We start from the raw sequence: 26,133 nt of genomic DNA, 5'->3' as shown, positions 1-26,133 counted from the left end.
CATGTGTTTGTCTTTTATGTAATACTATGAGGAATTGATGTTAACAATTGCAGATGTCCTTAGTTTTATGTTTTTATTTTCCGTTCTGTTTTTAAAAGCAATGCTATTCATGCTCTAATAATGAACATTAATTCACTCGTAGAGCTCTAATTTAAGCTTTTTAGTGATCCAATCGTCACACATTGAAACTAATATTGTTTCCATGTCAATAAATGCTGACTCTTTATACCCCTTTTGACGGAAGTAATTGGTCGAAATTGTGATTGATATCTTTTGTTTCTACACATAAATACTGTTTCTTAATATTTAATTTACTGTGAAACTAGTACGAAGCGAGATCAGGCAACTACTTTTTAAAAATATCTGACAGCTAAATGGGCTAGAGTATTTAAAATGAGGAAGAGCCGTATGATATTTTGAATGATAACTTAAAACTAACTGTTGTTTTTTCGGCATGTTGACTTCTGTGGAACTTTTAATTTGTTGTTAGTGCAGATAAAGAATTTAATTCTTTGAAAAAATATCTAAAATTGACGTATTTTGTAAATACAGTGAAGCACCGTTTATGTGTTTCTCTTTTATGCGTTTTTATCAATTATATGTTTTTTAATTTGGTCCCTGCAGATTTAAATACATATTAATAAATCCTACTACAGTGAAACCTGTGTATAACGATACTGTCTATAACAATAACCTGTATTTTTTCCAAGTGCTTTGCTAATAGTTGATTGTTTAAACTTTACATATTATATTCAAGCTGAATGAAAAAATATAAATTACGTCCCATACTACATATAGATTCTAGCATCAGCAAGAAATTGTCAAAAAAATAGAAGAGTTGAAAGTGCTAGATAGCAATAAGTGTTAAAGACATGTGTTTTGAAATTACAATGAACCTATTTTTTCAATACAAAAAGTAGTGGACTTGTCCAAACAGTCTTATCTGCTTGCATTTGAAAAGGGGTTCATCGAAACGCTAAAATGCATGCATCTTGGTAAATGTTTATAAGATACACTTTGTTCATCAATATATTTTCTGTACTACTAAAATAAATGAAACTTTACTTTAAAAAATTGCATTTCTTGCAAGTTTTGGGAGAAATGACATCTTGTTTCGCTTATGATACTTCCACACAGAGATGTCCTAAACTTGGAATTTGTAGGAATGGGAAGTTTTTTAATTTGCCGAATTATATATACTCTGAATTGTACCGAAATATAAATACAAGTATGAGCACAAGCATGTATCTAATGCAAAGAGACATTAAAAATTGTATTTTAAAAAGGGAATTTCAAAGCTGTCTCCAAATTTACCGAAGGGTTAGAAAAAAAATTGTGGAATAAGAAAATTTTTGGTTGGTCACAGTCACCTTCCATCAGGGTGCCCCTGCTTCTCCAGCGTTTTGAAACAATTACGAGATTAAAACGGCAACAATTGTGGACCGGTGTCTGAACATCAGTGCTTGGATTTGTAATCAGTGCAGTATTGATGCATCGGTTTAAAGAAAAATTAAACCGATCCATCAAACAACCAGGGGTCCATAACCCCTGTCGTATAAGTCAAGTTTTCAAATTGTGAAAAAGGGTAAATGTACGCTGTTTTGAAACATGTACAATTAGTTTAAACTATTTTAAGACCCTCCTTAAACTGTTTAAACCATTCCCTCACCATTTATTATTTCCCTTCCTAATAAAATAATGAAAAAAATTTCATATTATAAAAAAGCAGTATTGTTCAACGTAATACTGTACAGTAGTGTTGCCCAACCTCTTTTCAACAGAGGGCTGCAGCAAAAATTGAGATGAATCTCGGGAGCCAGAACATATATGTAAAATTTCAACAGAGAAAACACGTGAAAGGGAGGAAAATTACAAACCTAGCATTGTTTTTATCCTTACTACATGCTTATTTTAGTAATATTATATCCATCGTTTAAAAATCAATTTCTGGTGATTAGGTTTCGAGTTTGTAGCAAGCAATCTCAATCTTCATGTATATAATACCCAATTCACTGACTAACACTCTGAAATCACCAACAATGAAACTCGTTCTATAGCACGATAATTTAATAATACTTTTTCGTAATGTCTGACATGCAAGGAAATGCTTTATTTTGACAAGGATGAACTGGATCCGGGAGGGTAGCAAGAAGACATCACACCTTTTTCTACTGGAACAAATGTTTATGAACGAGCTGATGTGTGCCTCACATGACTTCCTTTTACTCCAATTTAATGTCATTTCCCCATTACTGGCAATTTTAATGTGATTTAATAGTTTACTCCCTAAATATCAACAACAGTGGCCAAATTGAACTAGATTTAAAAAAATAAAAAAAAAATCGCCAAGCTGCCGACCAAAAGACTGGCGATATATTGCCAAGTGTTGGCAAAATTATAACATACTGGAGTTTTCATTGAAATTAACAATGACTTCCCCCCTAAAAGGTGTAAAAGTCCCCCTCTGGAACATTCGAATGAAACCAAAGAGGGAGGTGCACAACTAGACCCCACTAGGAGTCTATATACTAAATTTCAACTTTCTAAGACTTGACATTCTTGAGTTATGCGACATGCATATGCATATACATGCATACATACAGATGTCAGGAGAAAATTCGTTGTAATTAACTTGGGAATCGTCATTACGGATATTTCGCTTGTCTGTACGTTCTTGGGCACTTATCCGCGGGTGGTAGAGTCGAGAAAAAAACTCAATATTCATTCGGGGGTGATTAAAATGGAAATTAAGGTCGATTTTTGAGTGAAAATTTTTTTGTGAATACAATACTTCCTTTTTGTAAAAGGAAGTAAAAATTATGTAACATGTGACAAAGGAAGGTGAGATGAAGTGTGACAAATGAGGGGGGCAGAAAATAGTCAAATCCAAGGGCGCCCATATAGGGGGGCAAGATGGGCTCGAGCACCCCCTTAGAAATTAGAACTTCCTTGCTTTTAGTACTTTTTCTTTGCAAAAATGTAAAAACATTTGTTCTCCAGCCATTAATGAATAAGTAATTAAAAATGTCAAATTTTAATGACTCTAATCTGTCCTGAAATCTGTTTCCATGGGGAAAATATCCTGCTAAACCATTGTTAAAATATCTGAGCCCCCCTTACAGTTTTGTATATGGGCGCCCATGGTCAAATCTGTTGGAAAATGTTAGACAATTATGAATAACCCCTTAGAAAAATTCTCAACTGGATTCTCATGAACAGAAATTACCACTATACAAGTGGAAAAAAATTAGAGGAAGGAAACATCAGAATTATATTTTAAGATATTAGTTCTAACTTTTTATGTAAAATTTTAATTTCATTAATACTGCAGTTTTATTTTATTATTTTTTTCTTTTTGCTTCCAATTCAGCTGTTATATTTAGAATTCTCAACAATGGCAGTAAGACCGTATTTGCGTAGCTCTTTAGCTAGAACTTTATATGAAAAGATGGTAAAGGATGAAGGCCTTCGAAGATATGATAAATCAAAGGTATGCGGCTGCTTTTGTTTGCTTCTTAACTGCAGCAATTCCTTTATTTTCAACCACACATTGCAATATTTTTCTCTTTTCATAATTTTATGCTCTTTTTTTTTTTTGAGTTAATGCATACTTAGGTTTGTTTTCAATTTTGTTCATTGAAAATGTTAATAAGATTGTGATCAAACAATCCCAATTTTTTGTTAATGTTTAAATTTAGTCTTTTTTCATAAGCGTATGAACTGTAAATAAATAAAGTATTAAATTAGTGTACTATGTTACGGTAATCAAAGTTATTTTTCTTCAAAAGCCGAAAGCTTTTGTGAACTATTGGGAAATCTACTAGTATATACCGACAACCCGGTTATGATAATCAGAGACTGTAGTTAAGACTCGTCATTCTGGAATCAGGCCCGAAACTACAAATTTTGCCAATTTCCCCACCAGCACAAAATAAGCTTTGCACCCCTTGTAACTAAGTTTTTTTTTTTAATTTCAAATGGGAAAGGGAACATTTTTATGGTAAAAGAGCTTGTAAAAAAATTTATTCTATTCAAAAAATATATTTTAATTGCAATATAGGAATAATAATGATAATATAAGGTATTTCTAAAATATGACAAAAGTATTAAATATTAAAGAAAACTGAAGCCTTTGGTATGTTACATATTACTTAATTAATACTGCCTTGGGCAGGTAAACAGCAGTTTCTGCAGAAAGGAGTTTTGCAAATACAAATTCAAATACAAAAGTGACGACCAGCAACAGGCTCTGGGCCTAGCTAGGCTGGTCCTAGTCAATTTACAATCCCCAGTGAAGATCAATGGCCCTCTTAAAATTATTTACTCCCTTGCTCATTACCACCTCTTCCGGTAAGCTGTTCCAAGGTTCGACTACCCTGCTAAAATAATAATTTTTCCTAATATCCATGTTAGCCTGAGATTTAAATAGCTTAAAACAATGACATCTTGTCCTGTTTTCAGTACTAAACTTTAGCCCCGTAACATCTTTCATTTTAATAAATTTAAACAACTGAATCATGTCCCCTCGGTCTCTTCTTTGCTCAAGACTGTACATTTTATGCATTCTAAGCCTGGAATCGTAGTCTAAATGAAGAAGTCCATTTATTAGCCTTGTAGCCCGCCTTTGAACCCTTTCCAATGCATTAATATCTTTCTTAAGATAAGGAGATCAAAACTGAGCAGCGTACTCCAAATGAGGTCTTACAAAACTTCTATATAAGGGCAGTTCAATATATTTGGAGTCAATCCGAACAATGGGGAAACGTCAGGGACTGATTTACAGCAGGACATTTGGGACCCAGGCCACCAAAGGAAAGGGGGCACCAAATTTCTGTCATCAATTTTTTTTAAAGGAGCTAGTGTTCAGGGTCTCCAACTAAAGGGAACAAAAAATTTGTCATTTGACAATTTTTTTATCAAATCAAAGCATATTACAGCATTGTTGTTTGGTTTAAACGAAGTGGTTTTTTAAAAAACTGAATCGTTTTCCCCAAAATGTTTCCATGAATTTTACATATGATTAGAAGACTTAAAATCCAATTAATGCAAAGTAACCAGCAAAGCTTTAGAAATAAATTACATATTGTTAAATAAGAAAACTTTTTAAAAAATGTTATGCAAATTTGCTAAATTGTTTTTCTTTTCTTTCTTAAATCAATTCAACTGACCTTATTAGGTACATAAATATAAGGAAGACCAACTATGTTTGTTTGAAATTAGATAGAGGAAAAATCCTAGTTGTTTGTTGTCTTTATCGATTTATTTATTTTTCTTTCATTTCTCTTTTACACTTTACAATAGCCCAAAAAGAATATTTCAGTCAAGATTTCATTTTAATACCTAATTTGCTTAGTTACTTAAAGAGCTATAGAGTTAAATCATAAATCATTTAAGCAGTCTGTAGTGTGTATAAATCTAAATTCTGTGGAATATTTAAATGGCAAGGGCGGAAAAAAAAAAACTTTGCACACTTTTTGACATCTACAATAGACGATTCAGTTTGAGCAAGAAAAACGAAAGATGTATAAAGTTTTGAAAGCAGAAAATATTTGTGTAACTCTGTGCTCTTATAACAAAATTTAATGTCAAATTTTCACCTTTTATAACTTTTTTAAACCAATAAAATAAAAGGATGATGTATGAATAGTAAAAGAATAAATTAACATTAATTTTTAATGGTAAAATGTCCTCATTATTGAAATGTGTTACAAGTATAGTTATATTAATTGGATTTTCATTGTAAAAAGTATGGAATAAATTAAAATTGGAAAAAAATTAAAATGATTTAAAAAAAAAAAAAAAAGAAATTGTATTCCTAAATACATTAAACCAGGAGAAAAAATGTCTGCAATGAAAAGCATAATAATGATTTTCTTAAAACCTATGTGTCCTATTTGTCTAAGTCTATTCAATGATACATTTAAGTAAATTATTACATGACCTTTATCTTTAAACAAAATATGAGTTAATCTTTTGATCTTTAAAGTTGTATAATATACATTGGACTTGTGATTCATTTGTAAGCACTGCAAAATACTTTCTGTGTGGGTAAAATACTTGATTTTAATTTCACTTTTACTTATATATTTATCATAGAAAGCTGGAGGAAACTGATTTACGAGATTTTAGTCTTGGTTATTTATAATTATGTCTTAACTCTCACAGTAAATTATTTCTTTGATTATTCATTTGTGCCTAGTTCTATTTACTAAATTCATGATACTTTTTTATGGTAAGATTTTCAAACAATATTTCTCCTATAGGAAGCGCTACTTGTGAGGAAATGAAATTACGAGATTTTACTTCCAATTATTTAATTAACCATCAAGAAATTAAGTACAAATATGAATATTAAACGTTCATTAACAATTAAATCATTAAATATTCATGAATTTCCAAAAATAAAATTGTTTTTCTTACAAGTAGTGTTTGAAACCAAATAAACCTGATTTAAACCAAAAAAAAACGGTTTTTTTTGTTTAAAAAAAAACAGGTTTTGTTTTCCAACCCTGTGTTACAGGCATCACTGCACTAACTGTTGACGTCAACATCACATCGTCAATCAACCAATTTTTTTGTATGAAATTGATACTTTAAAGTTTTCTTTTTATCAAAATAATATTCAACTCTTACCTTCATTTGTGTGTGTGTGTGTATGGCGGGGGGGGGGGGGGGGGGGGGGAGTAGCACCATATCTGTCAGTGCCCTGGAGCACACAGGTGTGTAAATTGGTCCCAGAGACATTTTGGAATTAGATGTTTCTTTCGCCCTTTTTTTTCCAGTGGAAACCAAATAAGCAAGCATGTACATTAAAACTAGTACTCAATAGAGATCAAAATAAAGGATAAATTTGCAGTTTACACCCTTTACCTGCCCAAAGCAGTATAGCAAAATATAATCCATATTTAAATTAGCAAAAAAAAAATTTTTTTTAATGAGTATTTGAAATGGATTGTCTGCTAATTCTTGAGGCGACTGTTTGTTGTCCTGGTAGAATAATCACTATGTCCCTTTCAGGTACTGTTGCCTCATTAAAATGCTATTTGGGGGGGGGGGATTCCCCCTTGCTTTTTCTAAAATTTTATTATATTTCTAAAATCTTCACAAAAAAAAAAAAAAAAATGTTCTGGACTTTATTTGTTTCCTTGCATCAAAAATATTTCAACTTTTAGGCATAGTAGATTTTCCATTTAAAATGCATTTTGTTTATTCTGCTGTTTTCTACTAATTTCAATTTGGTTGAAGTATTTCAAAGAGAAATGTTTTTGACAAAACTGGAAAAATAATTTTCCATCCAACATCATGCTTTAAATATTTGATTGATTTGTGAGTTGGGTTTTGAAATAATAGATGAGTTCTGCAAAAGTGCAATTTTTTCATAAACCTTAGTTAGAAAAATTAATGTAGTATAATTTTGAACAAATATTGAACTCTACTTTTTTTCCAAAATTTTGATTGGTAATATCAAACATGTGTAACTGGAAATTAACAGCTAGATACAAATCTAAATATGTGTACAAATAATTAGAACAATGATATAATTATTGTAAAAGGGAAATGTAGCTAAAAATTATTTTTTTAATTACTTGTTGTAGGATGGTCCATAGTTCAATGTTTTTTATATGAAAAAGCATTGTAATATTTTTCTCTTTATGAGAGAAACTGAACGAAGTGCAAATACAGTTTAACTTCGATTTAACAATACCCGATTTAACCATTTCCTCAATTTAACAATACATTTCAGTAGTCCGGATTTGATTGCATTGAATGTCTATGCTCCTTGATTTAACGATATCCTTGATGTAACGTTAACTTTTTCCAGTTCCTTGACAAATGTTAAATCCCCCGAGGTATAATGTAATATTAAATAAAAGTACTTACTTAATGACAAGAATAAAATTAAAATCTTATTAACATAAAAATCAGTGAGACTTGTCCATTGTGGTCCTTGGTTCAATAAGCCCGTGCCCCCCCTTATTATAGTTGAATATTTTGTGCAACATTTTCATATGTATCTTACCCTAACCTTAGTTTGCAGTTAACCTTTCACAAGAAGTGTGTTAGTTTTTCCTCCTTCAACCCTTTTAGGACTATAATCTCTTTGATACTTGTGGTGTTTTTATTTAAAAAGAAGAAAATATTGCAGTACATTTTTTAAACAATAACAACTTCAACTTAGACGAAATATTCCTTAGACCCTTAAAGGGTGAAGAAAATTAATTTTATTTTGGCAGTTTAGAACTGGAATTAGGTTTCAATTTTGTTTCTTTACATGTTTTTAATGCTTACAAATGTAATGTTTTTGCTCAGTCAAAATACTTATCAAACAAAGTAATTAGAAGTTTGAACTTTTCTTAGAATGTTAGGATCTATGAAAGCTTTAATTTTTAATGGTTAAAAAAATTAAGGGTTTTTTTTTTTTTTTAAAGAAACTAAATATGTTTTCAATCATTGCTTTGTAATTTTCTAGCTTGTTTTTTTTTCTTTATTCTTTCTGTCCTTTTCTTTCCTTTCCCTTTATTTTTTAGTTACATTCAATGTGCTGCTAATGTCAGTCATTTTTTACTCCAAACTTAAAGAGGAAAGGAACCTGTTTTTTCCATCATTTATTTTCCTTTTAACTCGCGAGAACTCGCGCCGTTATTCGTCACACAAGTACTCGCGCGGGGTCGAAAACGACCCCAGTATTTCTTTTTTTCTTCCTTTTAATTTTTGCACGAATTCTTTATTTTATTTTATTTGTTTATGTTTCTCCACCAACAGAGACTTCTACAATAATTTTTTTTTTTATTTGAAATGCATGAAGCAAGATTTTTATGAATTGTACTATGCACGAAAAAAAAAATGTTTTATATGTTAAACAATGCATAAAAAATACTTTTCCTAAGCTTTTACAATGTTTTTAAGCATATTTATGACACATTTTTCAACAACTTTTTCAAAACGTTTACACATTTTTATTCCTATTTCAGTTAGTATTCAGTTAGCAAAAGTTGTACAAAAAATATAGAATACCTAAAGAAACTTACTTACAGTTGTTGCAAACAATATTTTGATGTTCTTTGCATGCATAATTTTTGCACAATACGCAAATCTGTTGACATTTTTTGTCTTTATTTCTTGGGCACAAAGCACACCTGAATCGACCCGAAACTTTGGCCTTTTTAGTTGGGTGTTCTTCACTAACAACACGGTTTGCTTTTTTTTCTTCAACTAAACACAATGCAAGCTTTTTTAGAAAATGTCTTCGGTTCTTATATTCCACAGGAGGGTCCTTTTTGGACAGCAGTATTATCCGTGCGTTTATAGCAGCAACATTCAGAATGCAAAAAAATACTACCATGGGCCACCGATTTGTTATCCTTGCCGTGGTGTAGGATGCCGCCATTTGATCAACAACATCCACTGCGCACTTCGTCATATTATAAAATGTAATTATCTCTGGTTTCTTTTTCTCAGCTGAATCTTCATCAATAGTGTCATCGTTATGCATCGTTGACAATAGTAAAACACATTTTCCTTTCTTTGGAACATATGAGACGATTGTGCAATCTTTTTGGAATCCAAATAATGAAGAATGTATTTCACGTTTCTTCGTATTTACGAATTCAACAGGGATTTCTTTTTTATTTTTTCGCAATGTTCCTACTATTGTAAGATTTTTAGAAATCAAATCTTTGGCCAAAGGATAACTAGTGTACCAGTTATCTGTGGTAACGTTTCTACCTGTGTTGTACAGTGGCTCTACAAGTCTTTTTACAACGTCAATCGGCTTGTTCGATTTGTTGCTATTTTTACCACAGTAGATTTCCATAGATGAAGTGTAAAAAGTTCTTGCATCGACTAGTGCAAATAGTTTTATTCCATATTTCGCGGGCTTGTTTGGCATATACTGTCTAAAGGCACAGCGACCCCGAAACGGTTCCAGTTTTTCGTCAATGGTCACATATTCCCCTAAAGTGTAATTTTCTTTGCAGTTTGCATCGAAAGCTTCAAATATTTCATTTATTGCAGCCAGTTTATTGTTTTGTTTCCTTGAATCTCCGGTATGTACATCGTCAAAGCGTAAACATCTCATCAAAAAAAGAAAACGGTTGTATGACATTACACAACGAAATATTTCGATTCCGGTTCCGTCAGTAGCCCATAAGTCCCTTACATTTAGATGAGAAGACTTGTGAAGACCTGCTAAATATAATAGGCCAAATAAAGCCTTAATTTCCACCGAATCTGTGCATTTTGCGTCCCTGAGTCTTGAGTAATTTTTTGAAACGTCATGTTTAAAAATATTAGTGCATTCAACTATTTGGTTTATCATTTTATCATCGATAAAAACGCTCCAACTCTCAAAGACATCACTGACATTTTTGGCTTTTCCTTTTGGCCCAGGAAGATGCGTAATTATATTTCGAGCTGGAGCACGGACATTAGCTCGGAATTTTGTTTTTTGCCAAATAGTTTTTGCATCTCTTCCAACAAAGGTGTCATCTCTATCGGGATCAGCAGAACTTTCACTTCCTGAAAGTTCGCTCTCGCTGTCGTGGTCACTGAAGTTTTCTTGATCACTAAAACATTCATCGTCTGGAATGACCTCTTCATCACTCTCCACATCGGCTAATAATTTGCGGAGACGCTCCATCTCTTGCTCATATGGAGTCGGCATGCTTTCTTTGTAATAATTATTACAAATACAATTGAAAAATATGGATTAGAAAGGACAAAACTAAACTATCATGGTAAACCGCACGCGTGTGCACTCAAAATCATGACTAGAAGAAGGATTGCTGGAAAACTACTTCCGTTTCCCAACCTTTTTTTCTAAATTCATTGAATGCATTGCACTGGAAATAATTCCAAACACCTGTTCCGTTTCGAGAATTTTACTGACGTCAGTACTCGCGCGGGGTCGAAAAAGACCCCACTCTCAAAACCCCCCTTGTTTACAAGAATTGAAAGGAGATAAGAAAATTCCAACCACACCCACACATCAATCAAGGACACAATCCCAGCTACTCAGAAAATGATTTCTTTATCTGTCCATGAAATTCCAAGAAATGGAAACAAAAAATGGCTGGGGTCGTTTACGACCCCGTGCGAGCTCTCGCGAGTTAAGGTCCTTAGAGGTTGCACTAAAATGAAACTTGTAAATTATTAATAAAAAACATGTCTGAGGAATTTGAAAAAGCACTTATTTGGATTAAAAAAAATAATACTGCATGTAGCTCTAGATTTGGTTTTTAAAAAAAAATAAAATTTTTTAAAAAATAAATCTATAAAACCTACATGATTTCACAGCTGTTTATTTAATGATCTGAGTAAATAATTACAGCAGTATAATAATTAATGTACTACATTAAATATGTTCAAAAAATTTCATAATGTTGTTCAAAAAGTTATATTCTTGTTGAGAAATACAATTTTACAAATTTAATTTTCCGTGACAAAAAGAATAATATTGTAAATAATACAAAAGATTTATTTTCAGAAGTAATAATAGCTTCATGTGATTTTAAAAGATAGATTTAATTGTGAGAAAACTGCAAAACAAGACTATTAACTATAATCTTTTAGAGTAACTTTCATCCAAAATTTCTCGTATTCGCTACTCCAATAAACTATAGGGGTCGCTGCAACCACTGTCTAATGGCGGATGAAAAAGGTAAGACAAACAAATGCTTATGTACTTATTGTTTACTTTAATACTACTTTTTGGGTTACTTTAATACTTATTTTAAACTTATAACTTGCTTTGACGCTTAGTGTATGGCAGTTATTTTTCATCGTGTTTGTGAGAAGCTTTCTTTTCTATTCTTCTAAAATTACATTACGTCACAAACTGTCTGAAGCCTGTAATTTACCCCAAAGAAAACATGTGGAATGGAATGTTTTACCTTTTTCTTTAGTATTGTTAGTCTCCTCAAGGTAGCGTATTCGAGCTCTAGAGTTGCGAATTAACTCTCACAGTCATAATTTTTCTGTATTGTATCTGTTAGAATAAAATTTCAGAAAGTTCTTCATTGTTGTGTAGTTTTCCACAGATGATTTAGGAAATAATAATTATAAAAGCCATTTAATAGTAATTATTAATTTGGTTGAAATAGCCTGCTACTTAACTTAGTTTTTGAACCTGAAAAATAGGAATTCCAAATGTTTGAATTCTCGATTTTTATTCCATGAGGAGCCCAAAAACGTCTATAACTTAGTATTTTGTTGGATTATAACAGTATAGGACAAAATGCTTCCAAAATGTATTTTCAGAATTACAGGATTGTATAATTAGCTGTGTTGCCAATTTATTTTGTAAAACATCTACCTCAAAGCCAAACTGAGGTAAGTCCAAAAATTGGGGTTTCGATTAATTATTGCAATCAAGAGCGTGCTTAGACTTTTAGCAGCGCTGTGCAAAATTTGTTTTAATAGTCGATGAATAAACATTTTTGTTATTTATTTATTCTCTTCCAAAACATAACCCGCTGTAGTGTGTCAATTAGCAATATACGAGTAAGTTAATTCAAGATTTTTTATAAGTAATTGCAAAATTTATGTGAAAAAATATGAGACAAAATATGGTTACAAAGAAAATTTTTGGAATCCGAAAGCAGGGTTTGTACGCTCCTTCAAAACTCCTCCAATACTCCTTCATTTAGGAAATTGTTTTGATGGGACCTTCAAACTCCTTCATTTTAGCTTTAACTCCTTCTTTTTTAGTTCAAGACTGTATAATCTTCCTCTACAGTAACTTAAATCACTTCGATCGACAACTTTCTTTGTCACAAAGGCAATTTTAATGTAGTAATTTTGTACATTTATTTTTTTCATGAAGATGTGATTCACAAATAAATTTAAGTTGTAAAAGTTGACGGTTAAATATTATTAGATAACTAAGACAATTCATTTTTAAAGTAAAACAGGCTTAAAGGGTGCTTGGCTATTTTTTCAAGTTTTATGATTATTGTTTTTCTTTCCACAACTCTTAGCAGCAAAAGTCAAGAGTTGTCTAATTATTTTTTAAATATTTGAAAATACATAAGTATATGTACTATATTAAGTGATTGTGTTAAAAAAACAATTGTTTAGTAAATCTCAGTTATAATGTTGTAAAAAGGGTCATCCACTAGTGATGTCATGCCTTGAGAGGAGACTGGCTCATGAAATTGTGACAAGGGGAAGAGAGGGGGTGACAAACAGTGACATCACACAGTTATTGTAACAATATGTTTATAAAAAATATGGCATGTGTCAAGAGGAGGAGTTACATGAAGTTTTACATTGTGTGCTGAAGGGGAAGGGGGTCAAATAAAATATGTGCAACGTCATTTAATGATGTCCATTAGTACTCCTTCAAAAGACCATTTTACTCCTCCGAAACTCCTTCATTTTATTTCTGAAATTAAGTATGAACCCTGGAAAGATATGTAATTGATGAAATAAAGACTGGTATTCAAATTGCCTTGTTTTCAGCCCGGAGGCGGGGGGGGGGGGGGGGGGGGGGAGGTATGAATTACGAAATTGAAATCACTTCAGAACAATGTTTGGAAAAAGAATGAAAACTTTCTTGTCTTTTCACTTATTTCTACTACTAGCAAATATAGAGTCATTCCATGTCAAGTGACCTAGGGGTCCCTGTTCGACCGTCTCCAATTTGGATGAAATTTTATAGAGATGTAGAGATGCCTTTGAAACTAGCCTATGCAAATTTCAAGCTTCCTAGATCCAAATCCTGAGGATGTAGAATCTCCGAAAAGTGTGATCCAAAATTGTAGATCAGCTTTTTGTGCCTAACTGCCAAGTTTAGACTAAGTTTACAGAAAATTTTATCACACTGGAAGCCTGAAAGTTTTGGCGCTTAAAGTACAATTAGCTGTTAATACATTCAAGTATTTTTGGAATTTTGAGCTCATTAGATTTTTTATAGCACGCATGTGAACTCGTGAAGAAGCTTGTGAAATATTTTCCTGGATTTTACGTTGTCATAAAATTTGAACAAAAATAATTCAAAGGCTTGTATTTCGTGATTTTTTTGCCTGCAATAGAGGGGTGTCCACAGGACGGGTTTAATAATGCTATTTGCCTTGGAATCGGTTAATTAAAAATTGTTCACACAAGAGGGGTGTCCATTAGGAGTGGTTTTACTGTACCATTAGAAAGGACAGATTTTTTCCTTTCAAAATAAATTTTTTCTTCGATGGTGTTCTTTCGAATAAGGATAGAAAAATGAGTTTTAAATTCTGTCTGTCGTAACAAATTGCCATGTTTAAGTTCAAATTACGGGAAAATTTATCACACTGGAAGCCTGAAATTTTAGGAGCTCAAAATACTTTTGGTTGTCAATACATACTAGTATTTTTATGAATTTGAGTTCATTAACTTTTGTGTATCATGCATGCAAAGTTGCAAGAAAAACGCAGTGGAGAAACTTTTTCCTGGTTTTTGGAATGTCATAAGTTCTGAACAAAAGTGATTCAAACCCTCTTACTTTGTAATTCTATTGTTAATATACATGCTTTTAATGGGTTATAGTTGCAGAGCATAAATATTGATTTTCTAAAAGATATTGGCATCCAAAGTGGCTGTCAAAATTGTTCACATGAAAACTAGCCTATTTTTAATGCGCTGAAGCTCAAGTTTGTCCCATTGCATCTTCTCTTGTTAGTGCCATTAAAAAGAAGATATTTTTTCACAATATTTTAGCGGCCCTGTGCGGCCCCCGCAGTTTGCCATCCCCTAAGCATGGCCCTGAGTGCAATATAGGTGAAAGAGTATTCTGCATCGAGCCATGTGAACATAATTCTTTACAAAAAATCCTTTTGAATTTTTTACCGGGGTTAAAAGAGCATGCGTCCGATTTTTAGCATGTGCCAGAAAAAGTTTTTTCTCTCTCCTGTAAAATTACCATCATGTGGCTTACGTCCTGCTGATCTGAGGTACAGATATAATGTAGAAAGCCAAAAAACATTGCGAGCAAAAAACAGCATTCCCCCTTTTATATTAGGATGATACTAGGCAGGTCATCAACTGTGCAGTAATCAATTTCACAGATTTAATTTTACGAATAAAGTACCTTTATTGTTCTTGCTTTAAAAAAACTAAAATAATGAATTTATTTTTAATGAGTAGTTCTAAATCCATTTTCTTCATTTGCATTCACAGCCCTCTTCATTCTCAGTCATTTTCTTTGCTCCCAATCTGATGAAATTATAGGATTACTTTAATTTTCTAATTTGTGAATGATATGAAGAATATATTTATTATTTGTTCTTCTGTTTCCATTGTGTTCCTTAAAAACAATCCATTTCTAATTTGCAAAAGTAAAAAAAAATAATAATAAAAATACTGTAGTATTAAAAGAAATTTTCATTTTGTAATTATCTCTTTACACTTGTTTTCATGTACAATGTTGATTTGTAATTTTTTTTAATAGATTATTGTAGTAATAAAAAACTTATTACAAATAGCTTCTTCTGTTGGTATTTATTGTAATTTTGTATTTTGTTTTACAAAGCGGGAGATACAATGAGCTGCAGTTCTGAAATTCAATTAAATCAGTGTAAAGCATTTTAGTAAACTTTGTTGCTTGTTATTATGTCTAAAAACATATTGAGACAAATGAATCTAATCTGAACTTCATGTGATCTTTTAGTTGAAATTGTGCTCACATTAGATTTAATGATTAAATTTTGCTGTTAAATGTAAGGATGGTGTGGGAAATATATTTCCATAAAACTATGTGTTCAATTAAAACATTAAAAGCTTTTTGGATTTTATTTGTAAACATTTATGTATATTTGTTTATTTTTAGTAGTATATTTGATTAAGAAATCAGTCACTATATTTTTTATTGTCTTGAAGCTACCTGATATTAAATCTAAACCAAGTAGTTGCTTTTATTAACAAAATCTTTTTTAAAATCTGTACTAAACTCATTGGAACCAAACTTGAGTGTTTCCGTTTTGAAGTGTTCTTTTCTTTTCCCCTCAAATGCAGTTTCAAAATGTATTTATAAATTTAGTTTTTCATTTTTTGAAGGTGTGCTTTATTTTTAAAATCCTCCCCCCTCCTCAAAAATTTCAGAGCTCACATGTAACTGTAAAACAGCAATTGTTAAAAAACTTGATAAATAAATATATAATTAGTATCATTTTTCGTTTTGTACTTACTTAATTTTATTGAAATCTGGACTTAAATGGTTTTATCACATTTTCTTCATAACATACAAAGTGGATTTTACCCCCCCCCCCCCCAAATCCTTACTACTTTTGATTTTGTTGTATGTAACATAGTGTCTGTACACTGTTATCATAGAGTTAGTATTAGAGCTAAAGCTAATTACTCTGAAGATTTCGTTTTTTCCCTGCATTTCTTCTTTCACACAGATGCTGAAGGTCCTTGCACCAAATTCAATTTAGAATAAAATTTATTCTGCTATAAGTAATAATAATAGTAATTACCATAACTTTTAGTATAAATTAAAAAAAATAAGGATAATGAATATTTAAATTTCTTAGCTTGCTGCATTGAACTATACAACAATAATGAAACAAAGTTTCCCTGCCATCGTAGAAATCTTCCTACGAATTAATATGAATGTCACTAAAAATTCTTAACTTACAGGGCTCTTCAGAAAGGACTCCCCCAACTTCAAAAAGAGAATCAGTTTTTTAAAGTTAAAATCAGGTTTTTGATATGACAAGTTTCAAAATTTGGTTTAAGCTCAAAATCGTAAGCTAATTTAAATGTATAAAGTAATTTTTCAGAGTATTTTAAATTAACATTAAATGTGTACTATCAATTGCGTTAAAAGAATTATGTTTCAAAAAGTATCCTTTTTAAATTAGCTTCAATAATATTAACTAGTTTAACATTATATAAATTGCAGCACGCAGCTTTAACAAAATTAATTCAAGCAATTATTAAGCACTTTGATATTTTATGCTCCCTTAATATAACCTGAATTGCAATAACATCAAGAATACATGTAAAACAACATTTGGGGTTGTTAAGGTTTCATGTCCAATGTTAACTCAAAAAAAGTGAAATTGTTTGATTAAAAAAAAACTTTTAAAGACAGACCTCAATTTAAAGCACAAAATATTTTGTCGCATTTTTTTTCATCTAATAAAAGTGCAGTGGTAATATCATTTTCATGATTTTTTTTAAGTAAAATTTCTAAACTCACTTAAGTAATTTTTTTCTCAATTTTCATTTATTTTTTTATTATAGAAGAACTATAATTCCTCAAAAAAAAATAGAAAAGAAGGGGGTTAGCAATCTGATTCAATACATGTAACGAAGAATTGAAATAACATGTAGCAACAGCTAACATCTTTCTATCAAATTTTGGTATTGTTAGCAATAGAAAAAAAATTTAGAACAGTCCTCATATGGATAATTCAGGCTTGTTTCAATGTTATTTCGAGGAAGTTACATTGATATTTGACCATATTCTTGTTTAAACCATTACAATACTGTTTTACATGCCTATTACTCTGCTAATTACATTATTGCAGCAATTCTAAAATAAGAGGTTTTTGATGTAGGACTTTACATGACAGTTTAAACCATTAAACCTTGGTAAAAACTGGCATGCATAATTTATAACTTTAATAAGGGACATTTAAATCTTACTCTAGAGCTGTCATAAATTTTCTTTTCGATGCATAAAAGTTATGAAATCATCATTTTAAAAATAAATAACAAGTTACTAAATAACTCAGCTATATGAAAGATGATTTGATGTTATTTTCATATAATGTCATCATTGTTGAAAAGAAAACAACATTGAGTATTACCATTTTTGTTTGATTTTCCAATTATTTTTTTTAAACATAGCAGCCCTCAAACATAAGAAAATCTGTAAATTTTTTTTTGTTAAAAAGGAGTATTTATTTATTTATTTTTTATTAAACTAAAATAATAACATGATGTAATTCTTAATTTTAATATTTTGTTACATTTTATGGTGCATTCGAGTAATGCTTCAACTTAAAATCAACATTTTATGCAGATGTATTAGACGTTTCCTGCTTACAAAAATGTGAGCAATTTTTATGTTTTGGAAACTAGTGAAAATTGTTTTTGAAGGCATTTTCGTACCTAAAATAAATAAGGCAAAGAAAAAAAAAAACCTTTAGATAGGGTAGATGACTAGCTATCGTATGAGAATAATTAAGGATTGTTTTAATTAAGTTTGGATTGTTGTTGAACTGTGATGTTACAGTTCTAGTTCATGGAAAAAAAATTAATTATCTCGGTGTTAGAACTTAAGAAATTGCACTTTTATAACTGTGATATTTTACTAATTCTCAGCTGTGATTTATACACATTTTCGGAAATTTTGTAGAATACGCTATTTGACCAGTTATGGTCACACTCGCTTAATCATGGTAATGCTAAAGAATAGTGGTCATGCTAGCTGAATTTAATTATTCTCAATGCACAAAAAAATATTCAAAATATTAAAACACTTACTTTTCTTACAATATAATCAAATTTTAACTTACGATTTCTAACAACATTAAAATGAAAAAGTGGAAAACTGACAAATTGCTTTTGAAAGGTTAATTTGTACAACAATAACAAAGTTAAATAAATAAATAAATTAGTATTATTCTACTTCAGCATTTTTTATATATCGTTTGCCAAATTTAATTTTGTTTTATCATCAATTCTAAACAATGATCTACAAATGCATCATATGTTTAAAAAAAAAAAAAAAAAAAAAAAAAAAAAAACTGTGCAATTATTTCCGATAAATACGGCGAAAACTGTATTTTAACATTTTAATAAAATTTATTAGAACGTTAAAAAAAACTGGAAATTGTCAAATCTTCTACACATTTCTGAAAGGGAAGAAATTCTACCACAGACCTAAAATTTTTAATTGGAATTTTGTGTCACTAATGGCACCTTTTTCGCACTACTCTTCATCGAATATAGAAAAATATTATTTTTACTAATTTTGCTGGAAAATATTTAAAAAGCAGCAAATTGTCCAAAAAGTTCTAATTTTTTATGAGCACTTTGCTCCACCAGCTCCTTCTCCATTCTACCCATCATCGAAATTTAAAAAAAGTTTTTCAGCTCACCCTTCAACTCCTCAGCTAACCTATAATAATAATTATTATTATTTTGAAAAGTAATTGCGCGTAATTTAGTTATTGTTAAATACTTAAACCAATCAAAATTCACACATTTTGGGCAGTAACTTGGAGCATCTGTCGCGTGTCATAAAATTATTATTGAGCATGCGAGGTAAAAAAAGATATTCCCTCCCAAAACAAAAAAAGAAAAAGAAAGTTTAATTCTAACACTCTACACACGAATTTCTTATGGTTTCTTTTCTTTTTTTCTTATTCGAGACTTTCTCCTCTATGTGTTTCCTTTCATATCCAAACTCCAAATGGCCACTTTCTGCGAAATATATGACGAGCTGTTACCCAAATAGCTGCGTCAAATCTTGAATATAAAAGACCGCACGAACGCCACGTGGTGTGTCCTACTTAATACAATATTGTTCAACCCACGTGGGGGGCCCGTTCAAGGGATCCCTTCGCAGTAACGGGACTGTTTTTTTTATTATTTGAGCTCTCCCGGGCAAAACCATCTTGAGTAATACATTTGTACATATTTTTTTTTTCTCTCGAATGCGTGAAAAAAAAAACCTCTACTAAGAAAGGAATTCTATTGTCATCGTCCTCAATCGCCACATGTTCCATTCGTAAAAAAAATAAAACATTCGATTTTTGTCGCCTGTGATTTACTGAAAGTGAGTAACCTATATTTAGGACGTTCTGGAAAGTTGTCGTCTTATTCTGCCATTTGAAGATTTGGCATCCAGCTGTAGTTATTCCGTATGATTCGGCGTTCTACATTATCTGCGGGTGTCAAGAAACTTAAAAGTTGACAGTTTTTTTTTTTTTTTTTTGAAGCTATGTCGATAGTCGATGGTCTTAAAAAATCTGAATATGTAAAATTTTATTAAATTATTATTTTAGAATTATAATTAATATTAAATTAATTTTATTAAAAGAAATTATATTTCCTTAAAAAGGCCAGAGCCGTCGAGAGAAATGACGGCACCCGGAGCGAATTTTTTGCCCCTCCCCCCCACTCACAGAATGATGGAATAGAAGATTATCAAACATTTTATAAATTATTTCGTAATTAAGCATGAAATCTATATGTACCATTAACAGATGGAGTTAAATGTAACGTATTAGCATTTGAAAAACTTTTTTTTTAAACAAATATTGATAAATTGCAATGCAGCAAAAGCTTAGTTTATGGTGCCCTCTCATACCTTGGCAACTGGGGCGATCGCCGCTTACCCCCTCCCCTCTCTTCGGACAGCCCTGTTTGAAGCTAACTGATATTATTTACATTTATGAACTTTTTTTTACATTATAATTATAGACATTAACTAAATATTTTTAGTTTTAAAGCATCGGTCCATCACGTTGGACTTTTTTTGCAAACAAAGAGAATTTTGTTAATGTGTGAGTATTTATCGACAAGGCTGCTGTAATTTTAAGAAAGAGTTGAGCCGTCTTGTGAATAGCTCATATTTAAGTCTATTGCTCTTTGAAAAATCTAGTATGCAGTAGTTCTTCGTCGAGATTGGAAGCGTGTTGTCGTACCACGATACACGATATGAATTTTCACAAATTAAGAAGTATAGTTGCCATTTTTAGCAACTAAGATTTGATTTTTTTTTCTTTTTTGTAGGCATTTTTAATAAAATGCTCGCTCGTTGGCGACTGGCGACCGCTAATCTAGAGCTTTACAGTGACTCCATCTTTTTAGGTCTTCCTCTTTATCTTCCACAATCAGAAATTGCATTAAAGAAAAATAATGACTGGTTGATCCTAAAGAAGGTAATCAAATGTGTGCATGATCAGTGTTGATAAATTAATGATGTGCTAGTCTAGTGCTTCTTTAATTTAACAGAATTTTCAAAAAATTTCCTTTAACGTGTGATATCTTTTTCCTGAAACTAGATCTTTAATCGCTTAATGACAGCTCTTTCTCAAATGTCCCACCCACCTTGCGAAACTTACATGCGCAATCGAGACATAAGGAGAGGAGGGGGATGAAGAACTAACGTTCTGGAAGATTCTGAAGCTCGCCCCCTCCCCCCTCCTCCTCACTCTCTTATAATGTTTTCTTTTCCCTTTTTTCCGACACTGCGACAAGGCTATTATGAATATTAATGACAACCAGGCGTCCGGGACTTTCTGCGAAAGATAATTTCATTTAAACTTATCGCTGCTGCTCGATATGTATACGAAGGTAGGGACATGGTTAGTGATGCATTGCTGTGCGCTCATACACCAAGGAGATGATGTCCCTGCATTTTTGCCGATAACCAAATTAGGAGCAGCTAATAGAACAAACGAATGACTACCGGATCGGGCGTGTTTTTACAAGTTGTTCTTAAATTGCATGCATTGCCATATGCTGTTGGGCTCAGCCTAGAGCTTAAGTTCCTTGTGGTGCGTAAGGGATTGTCTGCATATTTAAACTGAAGACATTATGAGCTTAATAAGAGGTTGATTTTATGAAAACTCTCCCTTTTTATCTAAAAATATATAAATTTAATGAAGCAGAGTTTAATTTCTAGTTCATTTAATATTGTTCTGCTAATGAAGGGCGAAATAAGAGGGCGCAATCCATCAGCAGATGATTAAATGAAAAAAAAATATCGATTAAAAAAAATCAGCTGCCAATCGCCACTTTGAAAAATAAATTAAAGATTTTAAAATGTAGCAAAGGCGTTAAGTTATTGATAAAATCTTGTTCAAGAAGTTGCCTTTATAGTTAGTAGTTAACAATATTAACTAACTATAAAGGCCGCTACTAATTAGTAGTGAGAAATAACATATTTTATTTATCAGGAAATGCATTACTAGGACTATATATTTGAACATTTTTTTAAAGAAAATATTATACAATGAGGAATTTAAAAAAAAAAAAGGTTCCTACTAATGAAATTGTTACGACGGGCCACTGGCTGCCAAAGAATTTCTCCTGTTTGCCCTTCATCAGTGTAGTAGCAAATAAATTGCACTTTTTTAAATTAATTAATTTAGTTATTTATTATCATTATTTTATTTATTTATTATTATTACTATTATTATTATTATTATTATTTTGTAATTTATTTATTAAACTCAAGATCGCACCGTGCGTATTTGAAACGTAAACCAATACTTGTTCGCACATTTGCTGTGATTATTATATTACAGATTAAATGCCGTACGATATTGAACAACGTTTGGGTTTCTTACAGCAGTGCCGAAATTTTCTAACATCATGGTATAATTTTCCTAATTGTTCCAGTCGAATGCTTTCAAATTTAATTTCAAACTGACAAACCAAGGTTTTTTTTTTCACACAGTAACGGTATTTTCAGAGTACCACGAACTCGGCATTTGATATTCCGGAAGGTACTTGATATTCCGGAACTTTGTGATCAAAAATGTGAATCCAGAGAAAATAAAATTTATTGTAATGAGTCAAAGTTTTATAGACCTAAGTAAAAACTCCCACAAAGCAAATTTAATAATAATGAAACAGTTACTCAGAACAAAAATTATATTTAGACAACTTAAAAATAAGCTAGTTCTAATTTTTGACCATCTCTTTTTGCAAATAGTTCTATTTCGTTATTTTTCATCACGTAGTCTCTTTGCTGGATATTAAACTTCCTTTTAATATCCTATTCCTAAATGACGTTAGATTTTGGAGTTGCTAAATCGTAAAAATTAAAATTAAAAACTTTCTCAGGTGTGTGATTTTATCTGTGGAAGTGAAGGGGGGGGGACGAAGCACGCAAACCGATGCTCTCTCTTTTGGTCCACAATACAAAATTTTAAAACACGTTTCAATTCAATTTTTAAATATTTTTGTGTACTTTTGGATATTAGTGTACAAAATATTTGTATTTAGCTTTTGTTCTGCCGATTGACTCATTCTACCGTCGCCAGGTAAACGACAGAAATGAGTTTTCGAGATATTTGAAGAAACGCGTTTTGAATTCAATATTAACAGCAGGGAAATGTTGGAAATAGACGGGGTTTTTTTTTTCTTCCCCCCCCCCTTCAGCGAAAAACAAATAAGCAAACATCTACAGTAAACCTATCGTACAATAGATGACAAAAATGAAAAAAAAAAAAAAGCAGTTACTGCCCTAAACTTGCCCCCGTCAGTATTGGTCAATGTTCTTTTTTTTTTCTGGTAAGAACTAACGTGTGGGGCCGGCCAGTTTTCTAAAAGTTAAAGAGATAACACCTCTATAATACCATAATATAAATGTTAGCAACTTTTTTTTCACGACGTCTTATAAACTAAATGTTTCTCTATAATACATTTGTTGTTCGAATTGCAAATGTAATATAGAGAATGTAATATAGAGAAAGGTAATACAAATCGTTAAATGATTAGTTTATTTCAAAAGCCAGTCAAACGACAAAATTGCTAATTCAAGGAAAACATCTATATAACTATACTAAATTACTCAGTGATGGTTACAACATTGTTTATTGAAAGAAATATACCTAAATATATATTCCTTTTAGTTTAAAACATTGTGATCCTTATAGAAAGATTTTAATGCGAAGGTAAAATTGCTTTTTCGAAATTTTAGAGTTTGTCGCTTGACTGGTTTTTGAAATAAATTGTACATTTAACGATAGCACGATTTGAATGTTTAATATCTAATCTGTTTCCCAGTCAATACTGTATGGTTAGCAAAAACCGTCATAGATCAACAACGTGGTAATGTGTTTTTGTAATTTTTCAATATACTGTTGCCACTAACAAATAATCGCTGTTACGCAAATCCAGCAACATTGCTCCACATTGCTCTGGATCACTGTGCTCGACTCTATCTTCTTTCTAGAATCGTCTGTTTTCGTTACTCTTTTCAAAGTTGCAATATGTACAGCCACCCCCCATTCTTCTTGCCAAGAAATTTAGCGCATGAAATATTATAGCATCACTTACAGAAAAGAGGAGAGGAACCAAGGAATAATCACCGAAGAAGACAAAATTCCCCCTCTTACTTAATACACAAGAAGTGCGAACTGTTATACATCTTATGTTCGTATATCATATTCTTCCCTTTTTTTCCTTTTTCTATTTAATAGAGATTACAATTTTCGAATTCTCGCGTAGCAGCGGAATAAAATGAAAAGTGATATTTTAAGTGTGGGTGAAAAATGCTTAAAAACGAGGCGACGGTAATGGTTTGTCTTTGCAGTATCATTCATCTGCAGATATATCGGGTAATAGGAAGAAGTCTTGAGTTCAAATGAAGATAAAATGAGTATGCGATAGCTTATTATTTCTGCGACGGAGTACTTTTCTTAGGGGGAGGATTTGGCAGGAATCGGACACTATTGCTCCTGTAATCCTTTCGGTCCTTCTGACGATCGTAAATCAGGAGAGGATGCGTGCGATTGGCGTTTTAATTGGTGAAGAGGCCTTAACGGGGTGTGACTTGAATTTCGCTCTTAAGTTAGGATGTAGGTGGAATTGAAGCCCTCGATCGTAGCTTAAGCAGCGACGCGTCCGCCATCTTGGGGCTAAATGCCGCTTTCTTCTAATGTCTTTTATGATGAAGTAGCGTGTTTTGTTTCTTGTTTGTGCTGCTTCTTGATTGCAGATTGACGTACAGTTTATAAGAGATCACAATCAAGAAGCAACGTACGTTACTTCAACATAGCAGACATAGGAAGAATGCGGCATTTAGCCCCGAGATGGCGAACGTGTTGCTACTTAAACTACGATTTTGTTCTTTAGGTGGAAGGAAATGAACGGTTTATTGCTGCAGTTGTTTGTCATCGGGTTGATTAATCTTTAGACAAGACAAGACTCATGAAGATGTGACGCATTTGGGCCGCTTATGAAACCAAAGCATTTCAGATTGTCGAATAATGTGTTCAAACTTGATGGTCGAAATTAAAATTTCACCTGTTTTTAAAGTGTGTAGTTTTGAAAACCTTTAAAAAGCAATTTCTTCGTTTGTGTAAAACTTGAAAAGAATGGGACCGTAATACTAATGCATTTGCATTATATATTTTGCATACGCTACGTATAGAAAATTGTTGTAGGATAGATGGAGCAACAGTGCCATGACGCCGCCTACCGGTGAATTGTAAAAGGGGGTTTAGATACTACTGAACCACGATCCTAGCATGATGTGTTAGACTACCAGGCGGGACTCTTCAGACATCCCCCCCCCCCGCCTTCCGATGTGACCATGTTCCCCCTTTTTGAATTATACTGCTTCTTGTATTTTGTATCTATGTGCATAACAGTTTTAAAAAAATCCTTTTCATTATTTACTTGTTGATTTAAAAGCGGCAACACCATTTATTTTCACGGGGTTACACGGAGCCCTTTTTTCTATGTATAAAATTGTTAACATTGGGATGCTAGCAATTTGACATTTTACAATGTGTGTTATAAATATGTGGGTTTACTCATTTATTTTTGCAACAATAGTAACCGTTTTTATTGGGCATACATCTCTTACTTTGAATATATACAAAAAAGGGTGCAAATAGTTCTTTTAAAATAAATAGCATTTGAATAAGGAAAACAATTCTCAAAAACTCGACTGTAAAACAGCTTTTGCAAAAGACGATAAAAAGTGAATCAAGTGGAAAATGCGGATAAATTTATCGTCTTTAAAAGTAAATAATAATAAATATTATAAAATTAGAAAGAAAGTAATCAGTAAGATGTGAGAAGACTTATCGCCTTCAAAATAAATAATTTAATTTTCCTGAATTACATTGGTCATGCTGCAGCAGTTCAACAGACTCGCTATCTTCCAATCAGAAAGATAATGGAGTATATTCAAGGCTCGTTGAATTGAAAACAAACACTGTTGATTCTTCAATAAATAAGTTTAAAATTATAATTTCAAAAATGCGTTTGTAAAGATGAAATTCATCAAGGATCAGTAAGGATTGATTCAGCATGAAATTCTCTCGACGCATTAGGTGGCTCCTTGTCTGTTGATCCGTCTCTCATACTTTTCTTGCGACAGCAACTTACGGATCAGTGTAGTGTGGCCCTGATAAGTTAAGCCATAACCTTTACAATGTCTGCCTCTCTCTCTCTCTT

The 26,133-nt window shown here is 31.7% G+C and overlaps 1 protein-coding gene across 1 annotated transcript in view; it reads left to right on the top strand.

The window, feature by feature from the left end:
- The first annotated feature begins 3,375 nt into the window (after positions 1 to 3,375).
- The window catches only part of LOC129229400 (protein-L-histidine N-pros-methyltransferase-like), a 378,419-nt gene continuing 355,661 nt past the window's right edge, over positions 3,376 to 26,133 (top strand). Inside the window, exon 1 of the mRNA XM_054863701.1 lies at positions 3,376 to 3,490. Coding sequence (XP_054719676.1) covers positions 3,395 to 3,490 — 96 coding nt within the window. The 5' untranslated portion in view covers positions 3,376 to 3,394. The remainder of the gene's footprint in view (positions 3,491 to 26,133) is intronic.

The sequence above is a fragment of the Uloborus diversus genome, chromosome 9 (genome assembly GCF_026930045.1).
Source record: "Uloborus diversus isolate 005 chromosome 9, Udiv.v.3.1, whole genome shotgun sequence".
NCBI lineage: Eukaryota > Metazoa > Arthropoda > Arachnida > Araneae > Uloboridae > Uloborus > Uloborus diversus.
The sequence above is the reverse complement of the archived record's forward strand: the minus strand, read 5'-3'. Positions and strand labels throughout refer to the sequence as shown.